This window comes from Patagioenas fasciata, chromosome 8, assembly GCF_037038585.1.
Source record: "Patagioenas fasciata isolate bPatFas1 chromosome 8, bPatFas1.hap1, whole genome shotgun sequence".
Classification (NCBI taxonomy): domain Eukaryota; kingdom Metazoa; phylum Chordata; class Aves; order Columbiformes; family Columbidae; genus Patagioenas; species Patagioenas fasciata.
In genome coordinates, this window is record NC_092527.1 from 7,502,443 (window position 1) to 7,517,075 (window position 14,633).

At 44.8% G+C, this 14,633-nt stretch overlaps 1 protein-coding gene across 3 annotated transcripts in view; it reads left to right on the forward strand.

Annotated features, from left to right (window-relative positions):
- Positions 1-14,633, forward strand: part of MICU1 (mitochondrial calcium uptake 1) — a 97,085-nt gene that overhangs the window by 8,640 nt on the left and 73,812 nt on the right. For all 3 annotated transcript variants that reach the window (XM_065843265.2, XM_065843264.2, XM_065843267.2), the window contains one exon: positions 2,783-2,944. In XM_065843265.2, coding sequence (XP_065699337.1) covers positions 2,784-2,944 — 161 coding nt within the window. In that variant the 5' untranslated portion in view covers position 2,783. The remainder of the gene's footprint in view (positions 1-2,782; positions 2,945-14,633) is intronic.

Here is a 14,633-nt window from a genome sequence, read left to right on the forward strand (position 1 = left end):
AGAAAAAAATCACTTGTCGCATTACATTGTGCAAGAATTGAGGTTGCTCATTGTGAGCTTTAATCACATCAGTTCTTTGGTGTCTTACACTTTATCTCAGTTTTATTCCTTATCCTGCTGCAGATCACGGTGTTCAGCTTTTTGTTACTGCAGTTCACAGAATCCCAGAATGTCAGGGGTTGGAAGGGCCCTGGAAAGCTCATCCAGTGCAATCCCCCCATGGAGCAGGAACACCCAGATGAGGTTACACAGGAAGGTGTCCAGGCGGGTTTGAATGTCTGCAGAGAAGGAGACTCCACAACCTCCCTGGGCCAGGCTCTGGCACCCTCACCATGAAGAAGTTTCTTCTCAAATTTAAGTGGAACCTCCTGTGCTCCAGTTTGAACCCATTACCCCTTGTCTTATCACTGGTTGTCACTGAGAAGAACCTGGCTCCATCCTCCTGACACTCACCCTTTACATATGTATAAACATTAATGAGGTCACCCTTCAGTGTCCTCCAAGCTCCAGAGCCCCAGCTCCCTCAGCCTTTCCTCACACGGGAGATGCTCCACTCCCTTCAGCATCTTGGTGGCTGCGCTGGACTCTCTCCAGCAGTTCCCTGTCCTTCTGGAACTGAGGGGCCACAACTGGACACAATATTCCAGGTGTGGTCTCCCCAGGGCAGAGCAGAGGGGCAGGAGAACCTCTCTGACCTACTGACCACCCCCTTCTAACCCACCCCAGGTACCACTGGCCTTCCTGGCCACAAGGGCAGGATGCTTATTTTTAATGTCTTTTAAAAGTGAGCGCCAGCTTTCTCGAGTGATCTTGACTTAAACGCCTGGAGCTCTAAAGAAAACACCAAACATTGCGGTGCTTCTGATTAAAAATAAAATAATAAAAAATCATGAAGACCATAAAACTGCAGAGGCAAAGCATGAAAAATTCAGCTTCCAAAGTACCTTTCTTGTTCTGAGATAAGGATGCTCTTATTTTAGGGTTATTATGGCAACTGCCTGTTTTCAGCTCTTTTGGGAGTTGCTACCGAGTGAGCCCTGTCTGGGTGAGCATCCTGGCACCGTCAAGGATGCCGATTACTTGGAGAAAGCGGGTAATTTATCGTTTTTTAGGGCTCAGAGAGAGAAAACATTTACGCAGTACTAAAGGCAGCATTCTGAAATGTTATAAAAAATATCTCCAAGCTCAAAAGTAGGCACTGTGGGGCTTGGTTTTCATTTGGATTGGTTAAATGGTACTGGCAACACTTCTCTTATCCGTTGTATCTTATGCATATAAAGCTGTAATTAGGGTGGGGAACCCAAGTGAGGGCAACTTGAGCTTCCTGGTGAAAATAACACATGCAGATTTTTCTTTGCATATGCAACAGAAATTCATCCCTGGAGATAAAATGGGTACATCAGGTTTGTGTAAGATGGAAATAGTTTTAAATTTGAAATAAGAGCTGTTTTTCATAACAAAATCTGTTATTCAGAGCTGAAGAACACTGGAGAATAGGCGCTGTTGCCTGGCGGCGTTCCATTAAAACTTTAATTTTAAACCTGTTTATTTTTAAAGGAATCAATAAAATGGTAACACTGACTGCAAAGTTGGTTTTTAATATTTGCACAGATGAATCTAAAATGAATGCTATTCAGATGCAGGAATTGGGAACAGCAGAATTCTTCCCCTCGCCATGTTCTTGATTGTACTGTGAAGTCTTCGGACTTAACTTCACCACCTCTTGCCTTAAAGGATATTGAGCTCTGGCACTCAGAATCATCTGCTGAATATTTTGTGTTTCTTCCCCTCTCTAAATTCATGTCACCAGTTCATGTTGGTTTAATTGGGGGAAAAGTGCGGTAAATATTTCACTTTTCATAGCTTTTGCTAGTAAGAAGTGTTTGCGCAGAGCTGTCCCAAGCTCCTCGTTGCTGGGAGTTGATGGTGTAGCAGGAGGGCGTGGTGGCACCTTGTCTTGCAAAAGCAAATAGAACCCAAAAGATGTGCCGTTGTTTTGTAATCTGTGGTTATTCGCTGGCTGGAAATGTTTGAGCAGATCAGCAAGAATGGGGAACAGAAGGACAAAATTGGGCCACTGCTCCCCTGCCCTCCATTTCCTATGTTTTTGCTGGCCTTCAGAATTCTTGCTTCCCATTTGTCTCTGTACCATTGTGTGTGTAGGAGGGTATGGATTCCATTTTATGAGTTTTGACACTTTGAAACTTGCCTTATACTTAAAGTTGAATATAAATGTTTTGCTCCAGGCTAGCTAAAAAGAGATGGAAGAGCAGTAGGGTTTTCTTAAGGAAATGTAAAATGACTTGGTTGGGTTTGAGGGTTTTTGTTTGGTTACTTTGCTTGCCATTTGGTTTAATTTGCCTTTTAGAATCCAGGTATGTCTTTCCCTCTGGCCAAAAGGCTCTTAGTTGCTGTGGTTGCTTGTAAGATCTACCTGCATGTTCTGTGCCTTGGCACTCGAGTGTACAAATATTCCCTCTTAATGCCCCATGCTGGGGAAAGGCTGCAGAGGAATTTGGAAGCTCAGTAAGTAGTTGGGATGTGACAGCAAAGCGTGTCAGCCCAGTGTATGCCAATGCATAATACTTGTAATTTGCTGTTTATTAGGTTACACACCTATTTCGGAACAGCTAATAAACATCTGCTAATAAACAGTTATTTTCTCTAACTTTTCCTATTTTAGAAAAAAGAACACAAGCAAACATCTGGTTGAGGGTCAGCACGAGAACCCCCAAATGGAGACGGTTTGTTGCTCTGTTAACGTACTGTTCCTTTTCGACAGGATGTTTCGCCTTCGATTTCTCCCCATGGCGGTGGGGCTGGCTGCGGCTTCGCGGCGTTACCACAGGACGGCTCATCACCCCAGGACGCGACACAGGCTCGTGGTGGCGGCTTTCGTAGGGACGACTGCAGCGACAGCAAGTGCCAGATTCCTTTGGCAGAGGTAATATTTAAATGTATATATCGATATATATATTTTTTTTAACTCTAATATTTTGCTGGAGACCTCATGCTGCTTTGGTCCTGTGGTAAGTACCTGCGGATGGGTTTAAAATCTGCAAAGCGTTATCGCTTGTCCTTCTGCGTGGAAGGAATGGTTGTTGCCGACTCCCTGTGGAGCTTCTTTGCTGCTGTGAGTAGCCAGAGAGCTGTGAAAAAGCGCAAGGCTGAAGAGTTTTCCTCTGTAGCCATCTTCAGCATGGCTGTTTGCCCTTGGTGGGATTTGCTGCCCAGCTTCATGGTGATGCTACAGGGTCTGTGGTGTCATGCAAAAAGAAATCTGTTGGCTCTACCAACCTGGATTGCTGCTCTGGCTTTCTTTGTGTTCTGCTCACTGCTTCATGTACAAAACAGAGCGGAGGAGCAGAAGGGGACGGTCCATCTCTCAGTACTAAGGTGGCTGCATGCAAGACTCAGGAGGTTTTTAAGCACCAGAGCCTGAGCACGCCTACTCTGAGCAAAGAAGCTCAAAGATTGCTTTTGTAACTGCAAGGAAAAAGTGGTTATTTGTGCTTGTCTGAGGTGACCTTCACTGAACCTTGGGTCTGTGAAATAAATCAAGGACTCCCTTCTCTTCCCTAGGAACGTGGAAGCTGTGTGGCACCAGCAGTGTCACTTAATCTCATGACTGCAATTAGAGTTTCAGAATAAAATCCGTCTTATTTCCCTTCCAATATTTAGGTGATTAATTGCCATCTCTCTGCTCACCTGTGTTGTGGCTAGAAGGCTCTTGTTTTAGTGGAACAGGAGGAAGATGATGCAAAATGTTCTGGCTGTTCCTAGAGCTGTCAAACCTCCATGTCTGCTCAAAGGAGATGCTCAGGCAGAGGAAGAACACAGTGATCCAGCACAGCGTCGTCTTATGCTGCGTTTTGCTTATGATGTGCATTTATGTAGTGCCTGTGTATCCACAGGACCTGAATGCCTCTACAGGATGGCCAGGAGAACACTCCTGTTCAGGCAGGGCACTGAGCAGCGCTTTTTCCACTTAAAACATCCTCAGTGTGACTGTAAAGTAGGTAGGACATTGTGGCCTACGTAACACCGAGTTAATATCTCCCTCCTGCAGCAGATCCTCTTTTGCTTTTACCAGTGGCCAAACTGCCAGTTGTTTGCTTTGCGTCTCACCAGCAGGAAGGTGCTGCCTGCAGCAAAGAGCCACTTGGGTTATGTGGAGTGTTAGGGCAGAGCTGATTTCAGAGACTGGTTTTTGGCTCCTGGAGTACTTGCCTGTTCCTTGGAGGCTCCTGGCCATGTTGGCCGGGCTTGACCTTGCTCAGCTGAGAGCACTGTAGTCATGTTGACACTGTTTAAATAAATGAGGGTTGAGAAACTGTGCATTTCCTTTTATCTTTCACAATATATAAATTGCATGATTAGTCAAGTTTAGAAGTGTAGGTGAATGAAAAAGAAATGTTTGTAGTGGCATCCTGAGTTATTGAAATACTTATATCCTGGCTTATTACAGTAAGTATAAGGAATTAGTTCTAAAAGGTAAATATGTAATATGTATATAGGCAGGGCACAGGGATCGAATAAGCCAAGTGTCACTGAAACTGTAATTTATAGACTACAGAGAGAAATGTCCATGTGCATCTGAGTATATATACTTAGTAGTAAGTGATCTTGATTAATTAAATGTTGCAGCAGTATTTAAATGGGAAGCAGGTTAGGGAGGTTCTTGGTGTAACCAGTTCTATTGGTGCAGCTGGTCTGTTGTGGGGATGACCCGTGATGCTTTTTTTCCTTTGGTTAATGAGGTAACTGTGATTTGTTGTGATAACGAGACTCTCCTGTGCTTGATAATCAGTCTCTGAGGGGTCCCACAGGTCCCAAGTGTGGCTCTCTTAGTATTGCAAAGGATTTCTGTCCCTTTGGCGGGTGACTCAAGCAAGGAATATGTGCCTGCTAATATTCTGCCTTGCCTTGGATGGCCTAGTAACGAAGCTGAGACCCTCCACTGCCGTTGAATAAGGAATGCAGAAAGTCATGCTCTCCTGCAGGCTGTCAGTGAAGTTGGCTTTGAAGGTGAGGGATGTCTCTCTCTCTTTGTTTTCTTAGAGCTGCTTTTCTCTACAGTTAAGACATTAAAGATGTAACAGGCTGAATCAAGAAGTGATTTTAAGTCTTGCGCTTCTTGGGCTAGGTGAGTACTAGATGAGGCAGTGTTAGAGGAAGGGAAGTAATTAAAGGAGAAGAAAATTCTTCTTGTCACCTGGATAGAGCCTTTTGTAAGTGCCCCATCTCTTTACTGATACGTGGGGAGCAGCACCGCATCTCTCATCAGTACTTAATAAAACCTCAACTCTCTGTTTCAAAACACACTTCTTGTGCTTCTGATGGTGATGAACCTTGCTGAAAGGGACTTATATGGGGATGCCTGTATGTGAGCTTACCGTTGCCACCACTTGGCATGAAGGCAGGACTTCTCAGGTGGTTTCTGAATCTCATGTGCAGCTTGAAACCAATGTATTTCAGCTGGATTCTGTAGGTTATGCTTTGAGCAGAATCAGGAGCCGGTGCTGGATAAAGGAAGCCCACACAAAGGTGGAGGAGAAGTCAAGGATTGATAATATTTATATAAAAAACCCCAGTGGTTGTGTGATGTGAGAAGAAAGACTTGATTTTGTGTCTTCTAAGGTGGAGTGATGGGACCTTCATGTTTGATCCACATCTGTGCGTGGCCTCCTACACCGCCATCATTGCAGGGAGTGTTGGTCTTGTTGCCCTCACTGTCTTCTGGGAGGTCCTGCTGCCTGCTTTTGGGGGAATATATCTCATCTAAATAATTGCACAATAGGAATAGCTCACACTGCTCCGTTCCGCTGTGCTGAAGAATGCTTCAGCAATGCAAATAACTGAGCTTAGAAGACTAATGAAGTTTACCCTTGCTAAGCCATAACTTAAACTCTGAGGATTTCCAGCTGGCAACAGAAGCAATTAAGTATCTGGGCATTGATATAATGAACTGAATTAATTAATTGAAATAAATCTTGGAGCAGTCATTGGCTAATCTAAATGAGGCATTAATGTATGAGAAGTACTGAACCTCGCAGTTTGCAGCAAGCTTAATGTTTGTAAGAAATATTGTGTTACTGCTACTTGAGTAAAACTTGCATTCTGTCTTTGTACTTCCACATACTGATTTAGTGTGTTATTAAAAGGTCACAAATACCTTTGTTGTGCCACAAACTTTCCTGGCCAAGCCTGTGGCCAGTGGGCATCTGAAAGCACTTAAATTGGCATTTCAGTGCTGAAGCTTCTCGCTCAGCCTAATATTGAGGGAAATAAGGGAGCAAATGTGCCTTTGGGGAGCACAGAAAGATGCTTAAGTTCTTATCCTTTTGCAAATATATTAGCAGTAAGAACGGGAGCAATACAACTGTGTTGCTCTGGAAGCCGGTTAGTGAGATCTTTGCTACCGATGCGTTTGCGTCTAGTGTGGTTCTCGGGCTTATTTTGCTGCATCTCCTCCGCCTTGGTCTGCGCTCTTCTGGTTCTTGCCGCATCCTGTGCGTAAGTTGAAGCCATCAAGCTCGAGATGCCCATCTCCCAGCCCTGGCGGTGTATTCTCATTCTGTTACAAGCTCTCCTTTTGCAGGGTACATTCCTCACTGGCAAGCTGAGCTGTTTCAGCACTGGCTGCTGCTTCTGCAGGTTTCTTTCCATTCTTACTGTTTCTTCTCCCACTCTTTGTTCCTTTGGCCATCTTGTATCAGGTGCTCAGTTGCTTTACTGGAAGACCCTTCATCTTCCTTGCTCTGCTGACCTTCGCTGCTCTTTGTGTTTGGCTTTTCTCCATCAGCGCTTCTCAAATTAATTTTGAAGCCTAGATCAGCCCTTAGCGAACTCTGTTTAAGAATGCATTGCTTTTTTGCATCATTGTCTTAAGGGCTTTAGAGTAATTTGCTTAGAATACATTTTTAATGGCAGAGTTGTTGGAAATATCTTACGCCAGCTGGAACTGTGACTTCAAAAATCTTTGTTCTAGCAAAATAAAGGCAACCTCATAAATCATAGTCAAGAGCAGAGAAACCTGGTTTATAGCTATAAATGTGTCAGGTAATACTTAACCTGATGTAGGAGAGAGAAGATGAAAAAAATGTGGGTATTATCCATGCAGTTTTTATTTTGAGAGCTCTGCTCCATTTTTTTTCATTCTTTGAGAGGTGACAAAGTTAAGAGACGATCCTTGGGATTGCTGTGCCAAAGGTTTTCTCCTAAGGCTTGAAGACACATTGATCTATGAGTGGTGTCTTGAAAGAGCACTGTGTCCTTTCAGGTGCCTTTTGGCTTCGTATTATTTTTACCCATGAGCATCAGGGGAAGGAAAGAATCTGACGCCAGGGAATGAGCCCAAGTCAAATGGGAGTCAATTCAGAAAACATCTGAGAATGACCTCAGCTGGCCTGCAGAGCCCTGGATCGCTGCGTGTTCATAATATCGTATTTACATTTGATTTCTTCCCCATGAGGATGGTGAGGCACTGGAACATCTGCCCAGAACAGGTGTGGATGCTCCATCCCTGGGGGTGTTCCAGCCCAGGTTGGACGAAGCTTTGAGCAACCTGGTCTAGCGGAGGTGTCCCTGTCCATGGCAGGGGGTTGGAACTAGACCATCTTTAAGGTCCCTTCCAACCCAAACTTTTCTATGATTCTGTGAAATGTCATGTAGCAAATTGGAGATGGAATTTGTGCAGAGAAGCCAAGTGGAAATGCAAAGAAACTGCTTCCCGAACTGTCTTGGTTTGCTGCGACTTTATGGGGACTACACTTTGAATTCCCCGTGTATTAACAGGATAAGCGTCATTTGAACCCTGGATCTTCAACGTGACTGGAAATGGCACTTTTGAATATTTTTTTTAAGTGCAGGTGCCCTCTGGTGGCAAGTTCATGCCTGCTACCTCCCCTTTGCACCAACTAACTCAAAACTACCTGCTCATCTTGCCGAAGTCCCCAAGAGTGCGTTGACCGACCTCCAGGAGCTACCTGGAAAGCAGCATCTCTCCAAGAAGTCACATCATTTGGGAACTGAGTAGGGAAATAACTTTCTGGCTCAACAGAGGAAGCACAGAAGTTGTAACTATTGCTTAGTTTTGATTAGTTCCTGATTTGGAAGTGCCAATGCAGTCATTGAGTGTCACCTTTTTCAGGTCTAGTCTTGCCATGGCTGTCACCTTTCTTATGATGTTCAGTGTCCACCATCACCCACTGGCCCAGCTGCTTCCTGGGCTGTGCTAAAGGTTGGATCTGTGGGGAGGAAGCAAAGAGAAAACTAGAGATGGGCATAATGTTCATTAATTAAAGCTTAGAACAGATGTTAGCCCAGCCATGGGGGTTTTTTAATCACTTTTTACTTAGGTAAACCTCTCCAGCTTGAGCTGTCTCCTGCAGTTGGCTGCTGCTGAGACTTTCTGGTAGAAGCTCCATGTGCTTTTATTTGGTGGGGTGGTGTGTTATCGCTGCTTGTGGGGTCAGCTGAAGAGAACAAAAGGCTTGTGAGGTTGAGGTGGCTTTTTTCCAAGGTGATGCAGCCCATCTATTTTCACTCTGCCAGAACAGCTGAGGGATTGCATGAGGTACTGGCTGGGAAGGGAATAATGCTATTAAATACCATGGAGTTTGTCAGAGCAGAACAGTTTAAAATTGGTATTTATATAGACATAGCAGGGAATTGGCCCCTCCTTGACTTGCAGTTGAATTTGAATGACTTTCTCTGCTCTTTCAGGTGTGAGTTCAGTCTGGCCTGAGAGCTGTGCTGGGTTGTTCCTGCCACTGACCTCCTGAGATCTTCCCCTACTCTCTGCTTGTAGCTGAAGATGGGGTTTCAGGGGAATTAAGAAGTCTGAAGGGATCTCATTTCCTCCACAAGGGATCTTGTAACCTCCATACCATTTCCCGTTAGCCAATTAAAGGTTTCACACTCCTTTAGGTACCCAAAGCAATAAGGTGTCCCCTGCATTTAAATAACCCCATCTAACATGTTCTAGCTGTGAGAGTCAGTGGTCAGATGCCTGAAGCACACTTCTTCCCGCTCACCACCTCGAGTTCCTCTCTATTTCTAGAGAATTATTTTATAGTGCTTCAAACCTTGGGCGACACCGCTTACCATAGCTGTACATTTGCTCTCTTGTGTTCTGGTGTCCTCAATGGAAATGAAGATGGATGGAGCAGCGCGGTCAGGTAGAGAAACACTCTTGTTGGGAGCCTGTAAAACGCTCTGGTGTGGAAACACCTGCTTTGCTCTCTGCATGCGAATAAGCTCACCCATTTCTTATTGCCTCGCAGGACTGACTCTGTAGTCTGCACAACAAAAGCAGGTGCTGCAGTGATTAATGTCGTAGCACATCTTCTCTTAATGGCTTGTTGCATTGATGTGGATGGTTTGGGAGAGGGAACAGATGCTGGTGAGAATTCACGTTCCCTCCCTGCCAGATAACTGGGTGCTGGAGCTGGTCTCTTAAAAGTTCTTCACAATGCTTAATTATAGATACAGGATAGTTAAACTAAATGGAAAACAGTGTGTTTTGGATTAATGAACTCATGTTCACGTTTTATGTTAGTATAGAGACCTGATTTGCCTCTCCTTACAGGGAAACTAAATATTTTCAAGGAACTTATAACTTTCAGCATTTTTCTCCGGTGCACATCAGTTTCTGTTCAGTTAATATTTGATGTGTATAACATCACGTATGCACACTTGGTATGTATAACGTGCCTGGGAAGTGAATAGTGCTTCTGTGCAAATGAGCTCCTCAATTGCTGAAGGTGCAGGTAGATGTAACACAGACAATTCCCAGAATTACTTGGCTTGCCTCAGCTGAGCTCTGCTTGAGCTCGAGCTTATTTCCCCCTAAGTCAGCAGGAGGAGCCCACTCAGTCTTGATTTTTATTATTTTTTTTTTTTTAGAAACCATTGAGGGCACAGAATCTGTACATCAGGGAAATGGCTCATTATCGTCACTGTGAACTAGGCTCTGTGTTATTCTCAGCCTCCGAGTATGCTGGTTCCTCCCTTCACCCATTTCTTGGCTTTGTTATTAGGTTCCAGAGCTTTTCAGCTTGCTCCTCTACCAGGAACACAAGCTATGATCAATTTACTCCTTCATCTCAGCTTGGGAGGAGTAAGCTCTTTGACTTCAAAAAACTTACCCTACTAAATATTTAATTTGTGGCTTTTGATTGAGTAGGACTTAGAGAAAAAAAGAAATGCTTAAAAGCTGAAGAGCCTGAGCACAGTAGCCTAAGAGGGTGCCAAACAAGAGCGGTATTTAATAGTTAGACTTGATTTGAGACTCCTGTACTTGTACACACAAGGTTTGCGTTTGTCCGTAAGCCTGCGATGATTTGCCAGGAGTTACAATCAACCGATGATCCACTGAAGCCCAAAGTGTCTTTCACAGGCGTTAATGTCACGTAAAGACATCTGTGCTCGTTGTGCATGACTGTTCCTCTTGCTTTTCAGATGTTTTGGTGGGTATTGTGTGCTTGTGCTCAGCTTACCCAGCAAGCGAGACTGTAATTTCTAGTGCTCTCTGAATCTTTATTGATAGATGGCTGGGGACCCGGGGACTTTATTCTCTAGCTCATTAATAAGAGAGGTGGCATAGGACCAGGAACTCACCCTTGGCAGAGCTTGGGAGGAGCTCAGCCACTCGTTGATGATCAAATGCTCACATTTTGAAGCATGTTATTAGCTAGTTTTTAATCCACTGAATGTTTTGTGTTGATTTTTGTGTTGCTCTGGCTTATTAACCACAATATCATTCAGTGGCAAGCAGAATAATACAGTGTGAGAACTTGCATTCATTAAGCGAATGCTAAAGCAGTTGTCAACAACTGGTAATCTCATCAAGAAATGGCATCTATTTAGCATAAGACTTATTTTCCATAAGCCCTTGTTGACTGTCATGAAATTCTTCTTTACTGTGCTTTAATTAGCAAGCCTAGATCATCTTGTCTTCTCTGTCCAACATTAGTCTTGTCTAAGTAACAGGCCTGTGATAACACCTATTGCCCTGTTTTACTCTTTCAATATTAATAGCGATGAGCTAAGGCTTACTGAATATAACAGCAGTTGGGCAGGGAGTCTCAACCAACTCTTCATAAGACTAAACCTCAAACTTCTGCAGAAACCTTTAGAAAGACACGAGTAGGAAACACATTTCTCTAGTGTTGCTGTGTTGTATGGACCTTCACTGACATTCCAGTGGAGAGAGTCTGTCTGTGCTGTCTCTTGGGAAGATCAGGACATACAGAATATAAAGCATTATAAACAGTCTAAGTGTTCACTTGGAAATATATCGTTATGGCACTTCCAATAACACAGTAAACAGTAATCTCAATTTATTACACGCTCCTTGTTGTTTCTGATAACTTGGACAATAAAAAGATCGTGTTCTCTCATTGCTTCTTCCTTGCGTCCTTCTAGATCCCTTATCAATTTTCTACAGTATCTAGCTTTCTATTTATACGGAGTATATTTAATTTTCTCTCCCATCTTTTCTGTTTCCTTGTTTCTCCGTGGCTTGCTTCTTCTGAACTCAAGTTGGGAGCTTTTTCACTTGTATCTTTTAACAGTTAGGGCATTCTTCTCACCCTTGGGTATAAACTTTGAATACCCAATAAAATCATCTTCAGCAGTTGGTAGCTGCCATTCTAAGTCAGACTTACTTGTACCTGTTGATCTGACTTGTAATTTCAAACCGATAAAGCCAGGCTTATACAAACCCTCAAGTATTGTAAAAAAGTGGAAAGCAAGGGTGTTTTGTGTTTGAGGGCACCTTAAAAAGCTTGTGGCATTGGAGACTTTGCCTTCCTTATTCTTTCAACCTGTGTTTTTGTTGTTTAAAAAGCGATGCTGGTGACTGACAGCAGTGAGCTTGCTGTCTTTTGCGGGGGGACCAGGGATAGAGAAGAGGATGCCAGCTGTGATCTTACCAGGCGTACATGGTCATCCTGTGTTATGCTTCACGCTATCCCTGCCACCCTCACTGTTTTATTCCATTCCCTTGCTGGTCCTGCCTGCATTTGCCCAGGAGCAAATATGAGGTGAGTTCCAGCTGTGACTGAAAGCAACCAGCACTCAGGTTCATCTTCTTCAAGGCACCTGAAGGTCCTCGAGCGCTGGCCTGTCCGTCTGCGCCCACGTGCTGGTGCCTAAACTGGGCCGTGGTGGAGGTGAGTGGGAGGGAGCGTGAGGAATCGGCTTGTTCTGCTGCCAAGGCAGGACTGGGTGCCTCTGAGCTGGTCCTGACAGGCAGCTGTCTCACCTATTTTTAGCAATTTGCTGGTGATGGAGAGAGCGGTGGTGGAATAAACCCTCCCCAGCAGCTGATCGCAGTGTCCTTACACAGAATCGCAGACTGGGGCTGAAAGGATCTCTGGAGATCATCCAGGCCAACCCCCCTACTAAAGCAGGGTCACCAGAGCAGATCACACAGGGTCACGTCCAGGCAGGTTTGAATGTCCCAGAGAAGGAGACTCCACACCCGCTCTGGGCAGCCTGGGCCAGGCTCTGGCACCTCCCAGCAAAGAAGTTTCTCCTCATGTTCAGATGGACTCTCCTGTGTTACAGTCTGTGCCCATTGCCCCTCACCCTGGCGTTGCGCACCACTGAACAGAGTCTGGTCCATCCGCTTGACACCCACCCTGGAGATGTTTATAAGCATTGATCAGATCCCCTCTCAACTTCTCTTCTCCAAGGACAGAGCTGAGCGTATGCACTGAGCAACCCTGCCCTGCAGGGATCGTAACTGACCTGATCCACTGTGACGTGGCAGGAATTGAGCTGCTTTGTCTCAGTCTGGATTACACCAGCCCCTTTACCATCTTGAACGCTCCCCCTGGTGTCAGCTCAACTCCACACCAACACCTACAGTTACTGTGTTTGTTAATGTGTGTTAGTGCTTTCTGTGTATGTAAACATACGTATGCACAGGCTTCTCCTTCTTTCCTCAATATCTTTTTCCTTAGGGTGTCCTTAAGCATGTTAAGGTGAGTTTTTGCAGCAGCATGTTCTGGAGCCTTGACTGTTCCTGCAGCCCATTGGGTCTGCTCCACCTAGTCCAGTTCTTCGTTGGAGCGCACAAGGAGGTGCTTTCTGAGGGGACATTCCCGTTGCTGGCTGGGGTGGAAGGAAAGATGTGCACATCTCATGGACTACCCTGCAGTCTCCTTACGTTCTTGGATCTATTTTGGGCTAAGGCTGATATCCAGAGCTGTCTCCTCAATCTAATTGTTCACACTCATCTCTGGAATCTGTCCTAATTTTGGTGGCAAAAACTGCAATGAACACACTAATTTGTTGTGCTGATTTACATCAGTGTGAAGTACCGTAAAAGACGAGGAAGGAAGCAAAACAAGTAAAAAGTCCCATGAGTGGGGTGTGATCCTGAAAAATCGGACTGTGGATCTTAATCACTTTTGGTTAATTTTGTGTTAAAGTTTCAGCCAACTAATTTAGTTGAGTATGTTTGAGCTGAGTATGAGACTGCAAGGCTCCTCACTGCAAGTATTCCCAGTGCCTGGTGGTTGCCTATGAATGTTGTGTCCCAGCTTGCTTTTGCATTTCAATATAAAGTCTGAAGCTTCAAGTGGCTTCTAAACCTGAAGTGTCTCCAGATGTTTATGTCCATGGAGAACGGTAACCCCAGTCAACTGAAGGACACATCTGTCAGGCAGGACTCCTGTCCTGCTTCTTGCTGGGTGACAATGTCCTTGCTAACTCCGGAGTGTGCCGTTTTTTGTTAGATCCCGTACATTTCCTTCTGCGACTGAATAGCATCTGATAGCCAAGTACTTTTCTACTGCCTTCAGGATTAGAATGACTGAGCGCTGTTATCTCTGGCACAGAGCTTTGTGATTTTTAGCACACTGTTCTGCTTCTCTCGCTCGAGGAAGAAAGTTTTCAAGTGAGAGATTGTGATTTCTCTAACTGGAAGAGCTACCACTGTGGTGTGTTGTGCCAGTGCCTGGTGTGAGCCCCAGGATTCCCCGTGAATGTACATCGTGTGGTTGCATGCATTTGGCTTTCTCAAAGGACAATTTTTTAAGTGAGAATTAGTGTTGAGCAGCCCTCTGTGATAGCTAGGTGGTTTTCTTCAGGGATGATGAACCTAATCTTAGGCTTGATTGTTGGCTTTCTCTACGGGTTAAGAGAAGAAATGACTGAGTAGGTGGGAAATACAGCCTTTGCCTCAAATTTAATTTGCAGAGGGAGGAAAACAAGCATGAAGGGACTGGGAAGCGTGGCAGCCACGGAGAGAGACCAGCAGCTAATCCTGGCCCACGGTGAAGGGAGCCTTTGTATTTTCATTTCCCTTCTGTGCAGAAGCTGTAGCAACACCATTGGAAAGTCAGTCTCATCAAAAAAGGAGGTGGAGAGTCTCCCTTGCTCCCGGCCGTCCAGCAAGGATGGTGGGTATTCGTGGAGCCGTGAGGTTTTTCCAGCCGTACGCTGACATCTGCATTGAAAGTCTCTTTTATGTGGGTGCAGTATGGAAGATGCAGTTGTTGGAAGCCAAGGATTTCAACAGAGCGTGGTTGTGCAGGGTATAAAATACAAGGAGTTGTAGGTGTGTGTAGGGGGCAGATCCTTCCGTGGTTAATTCAGTGAGTAGCTGAGACTGCGGC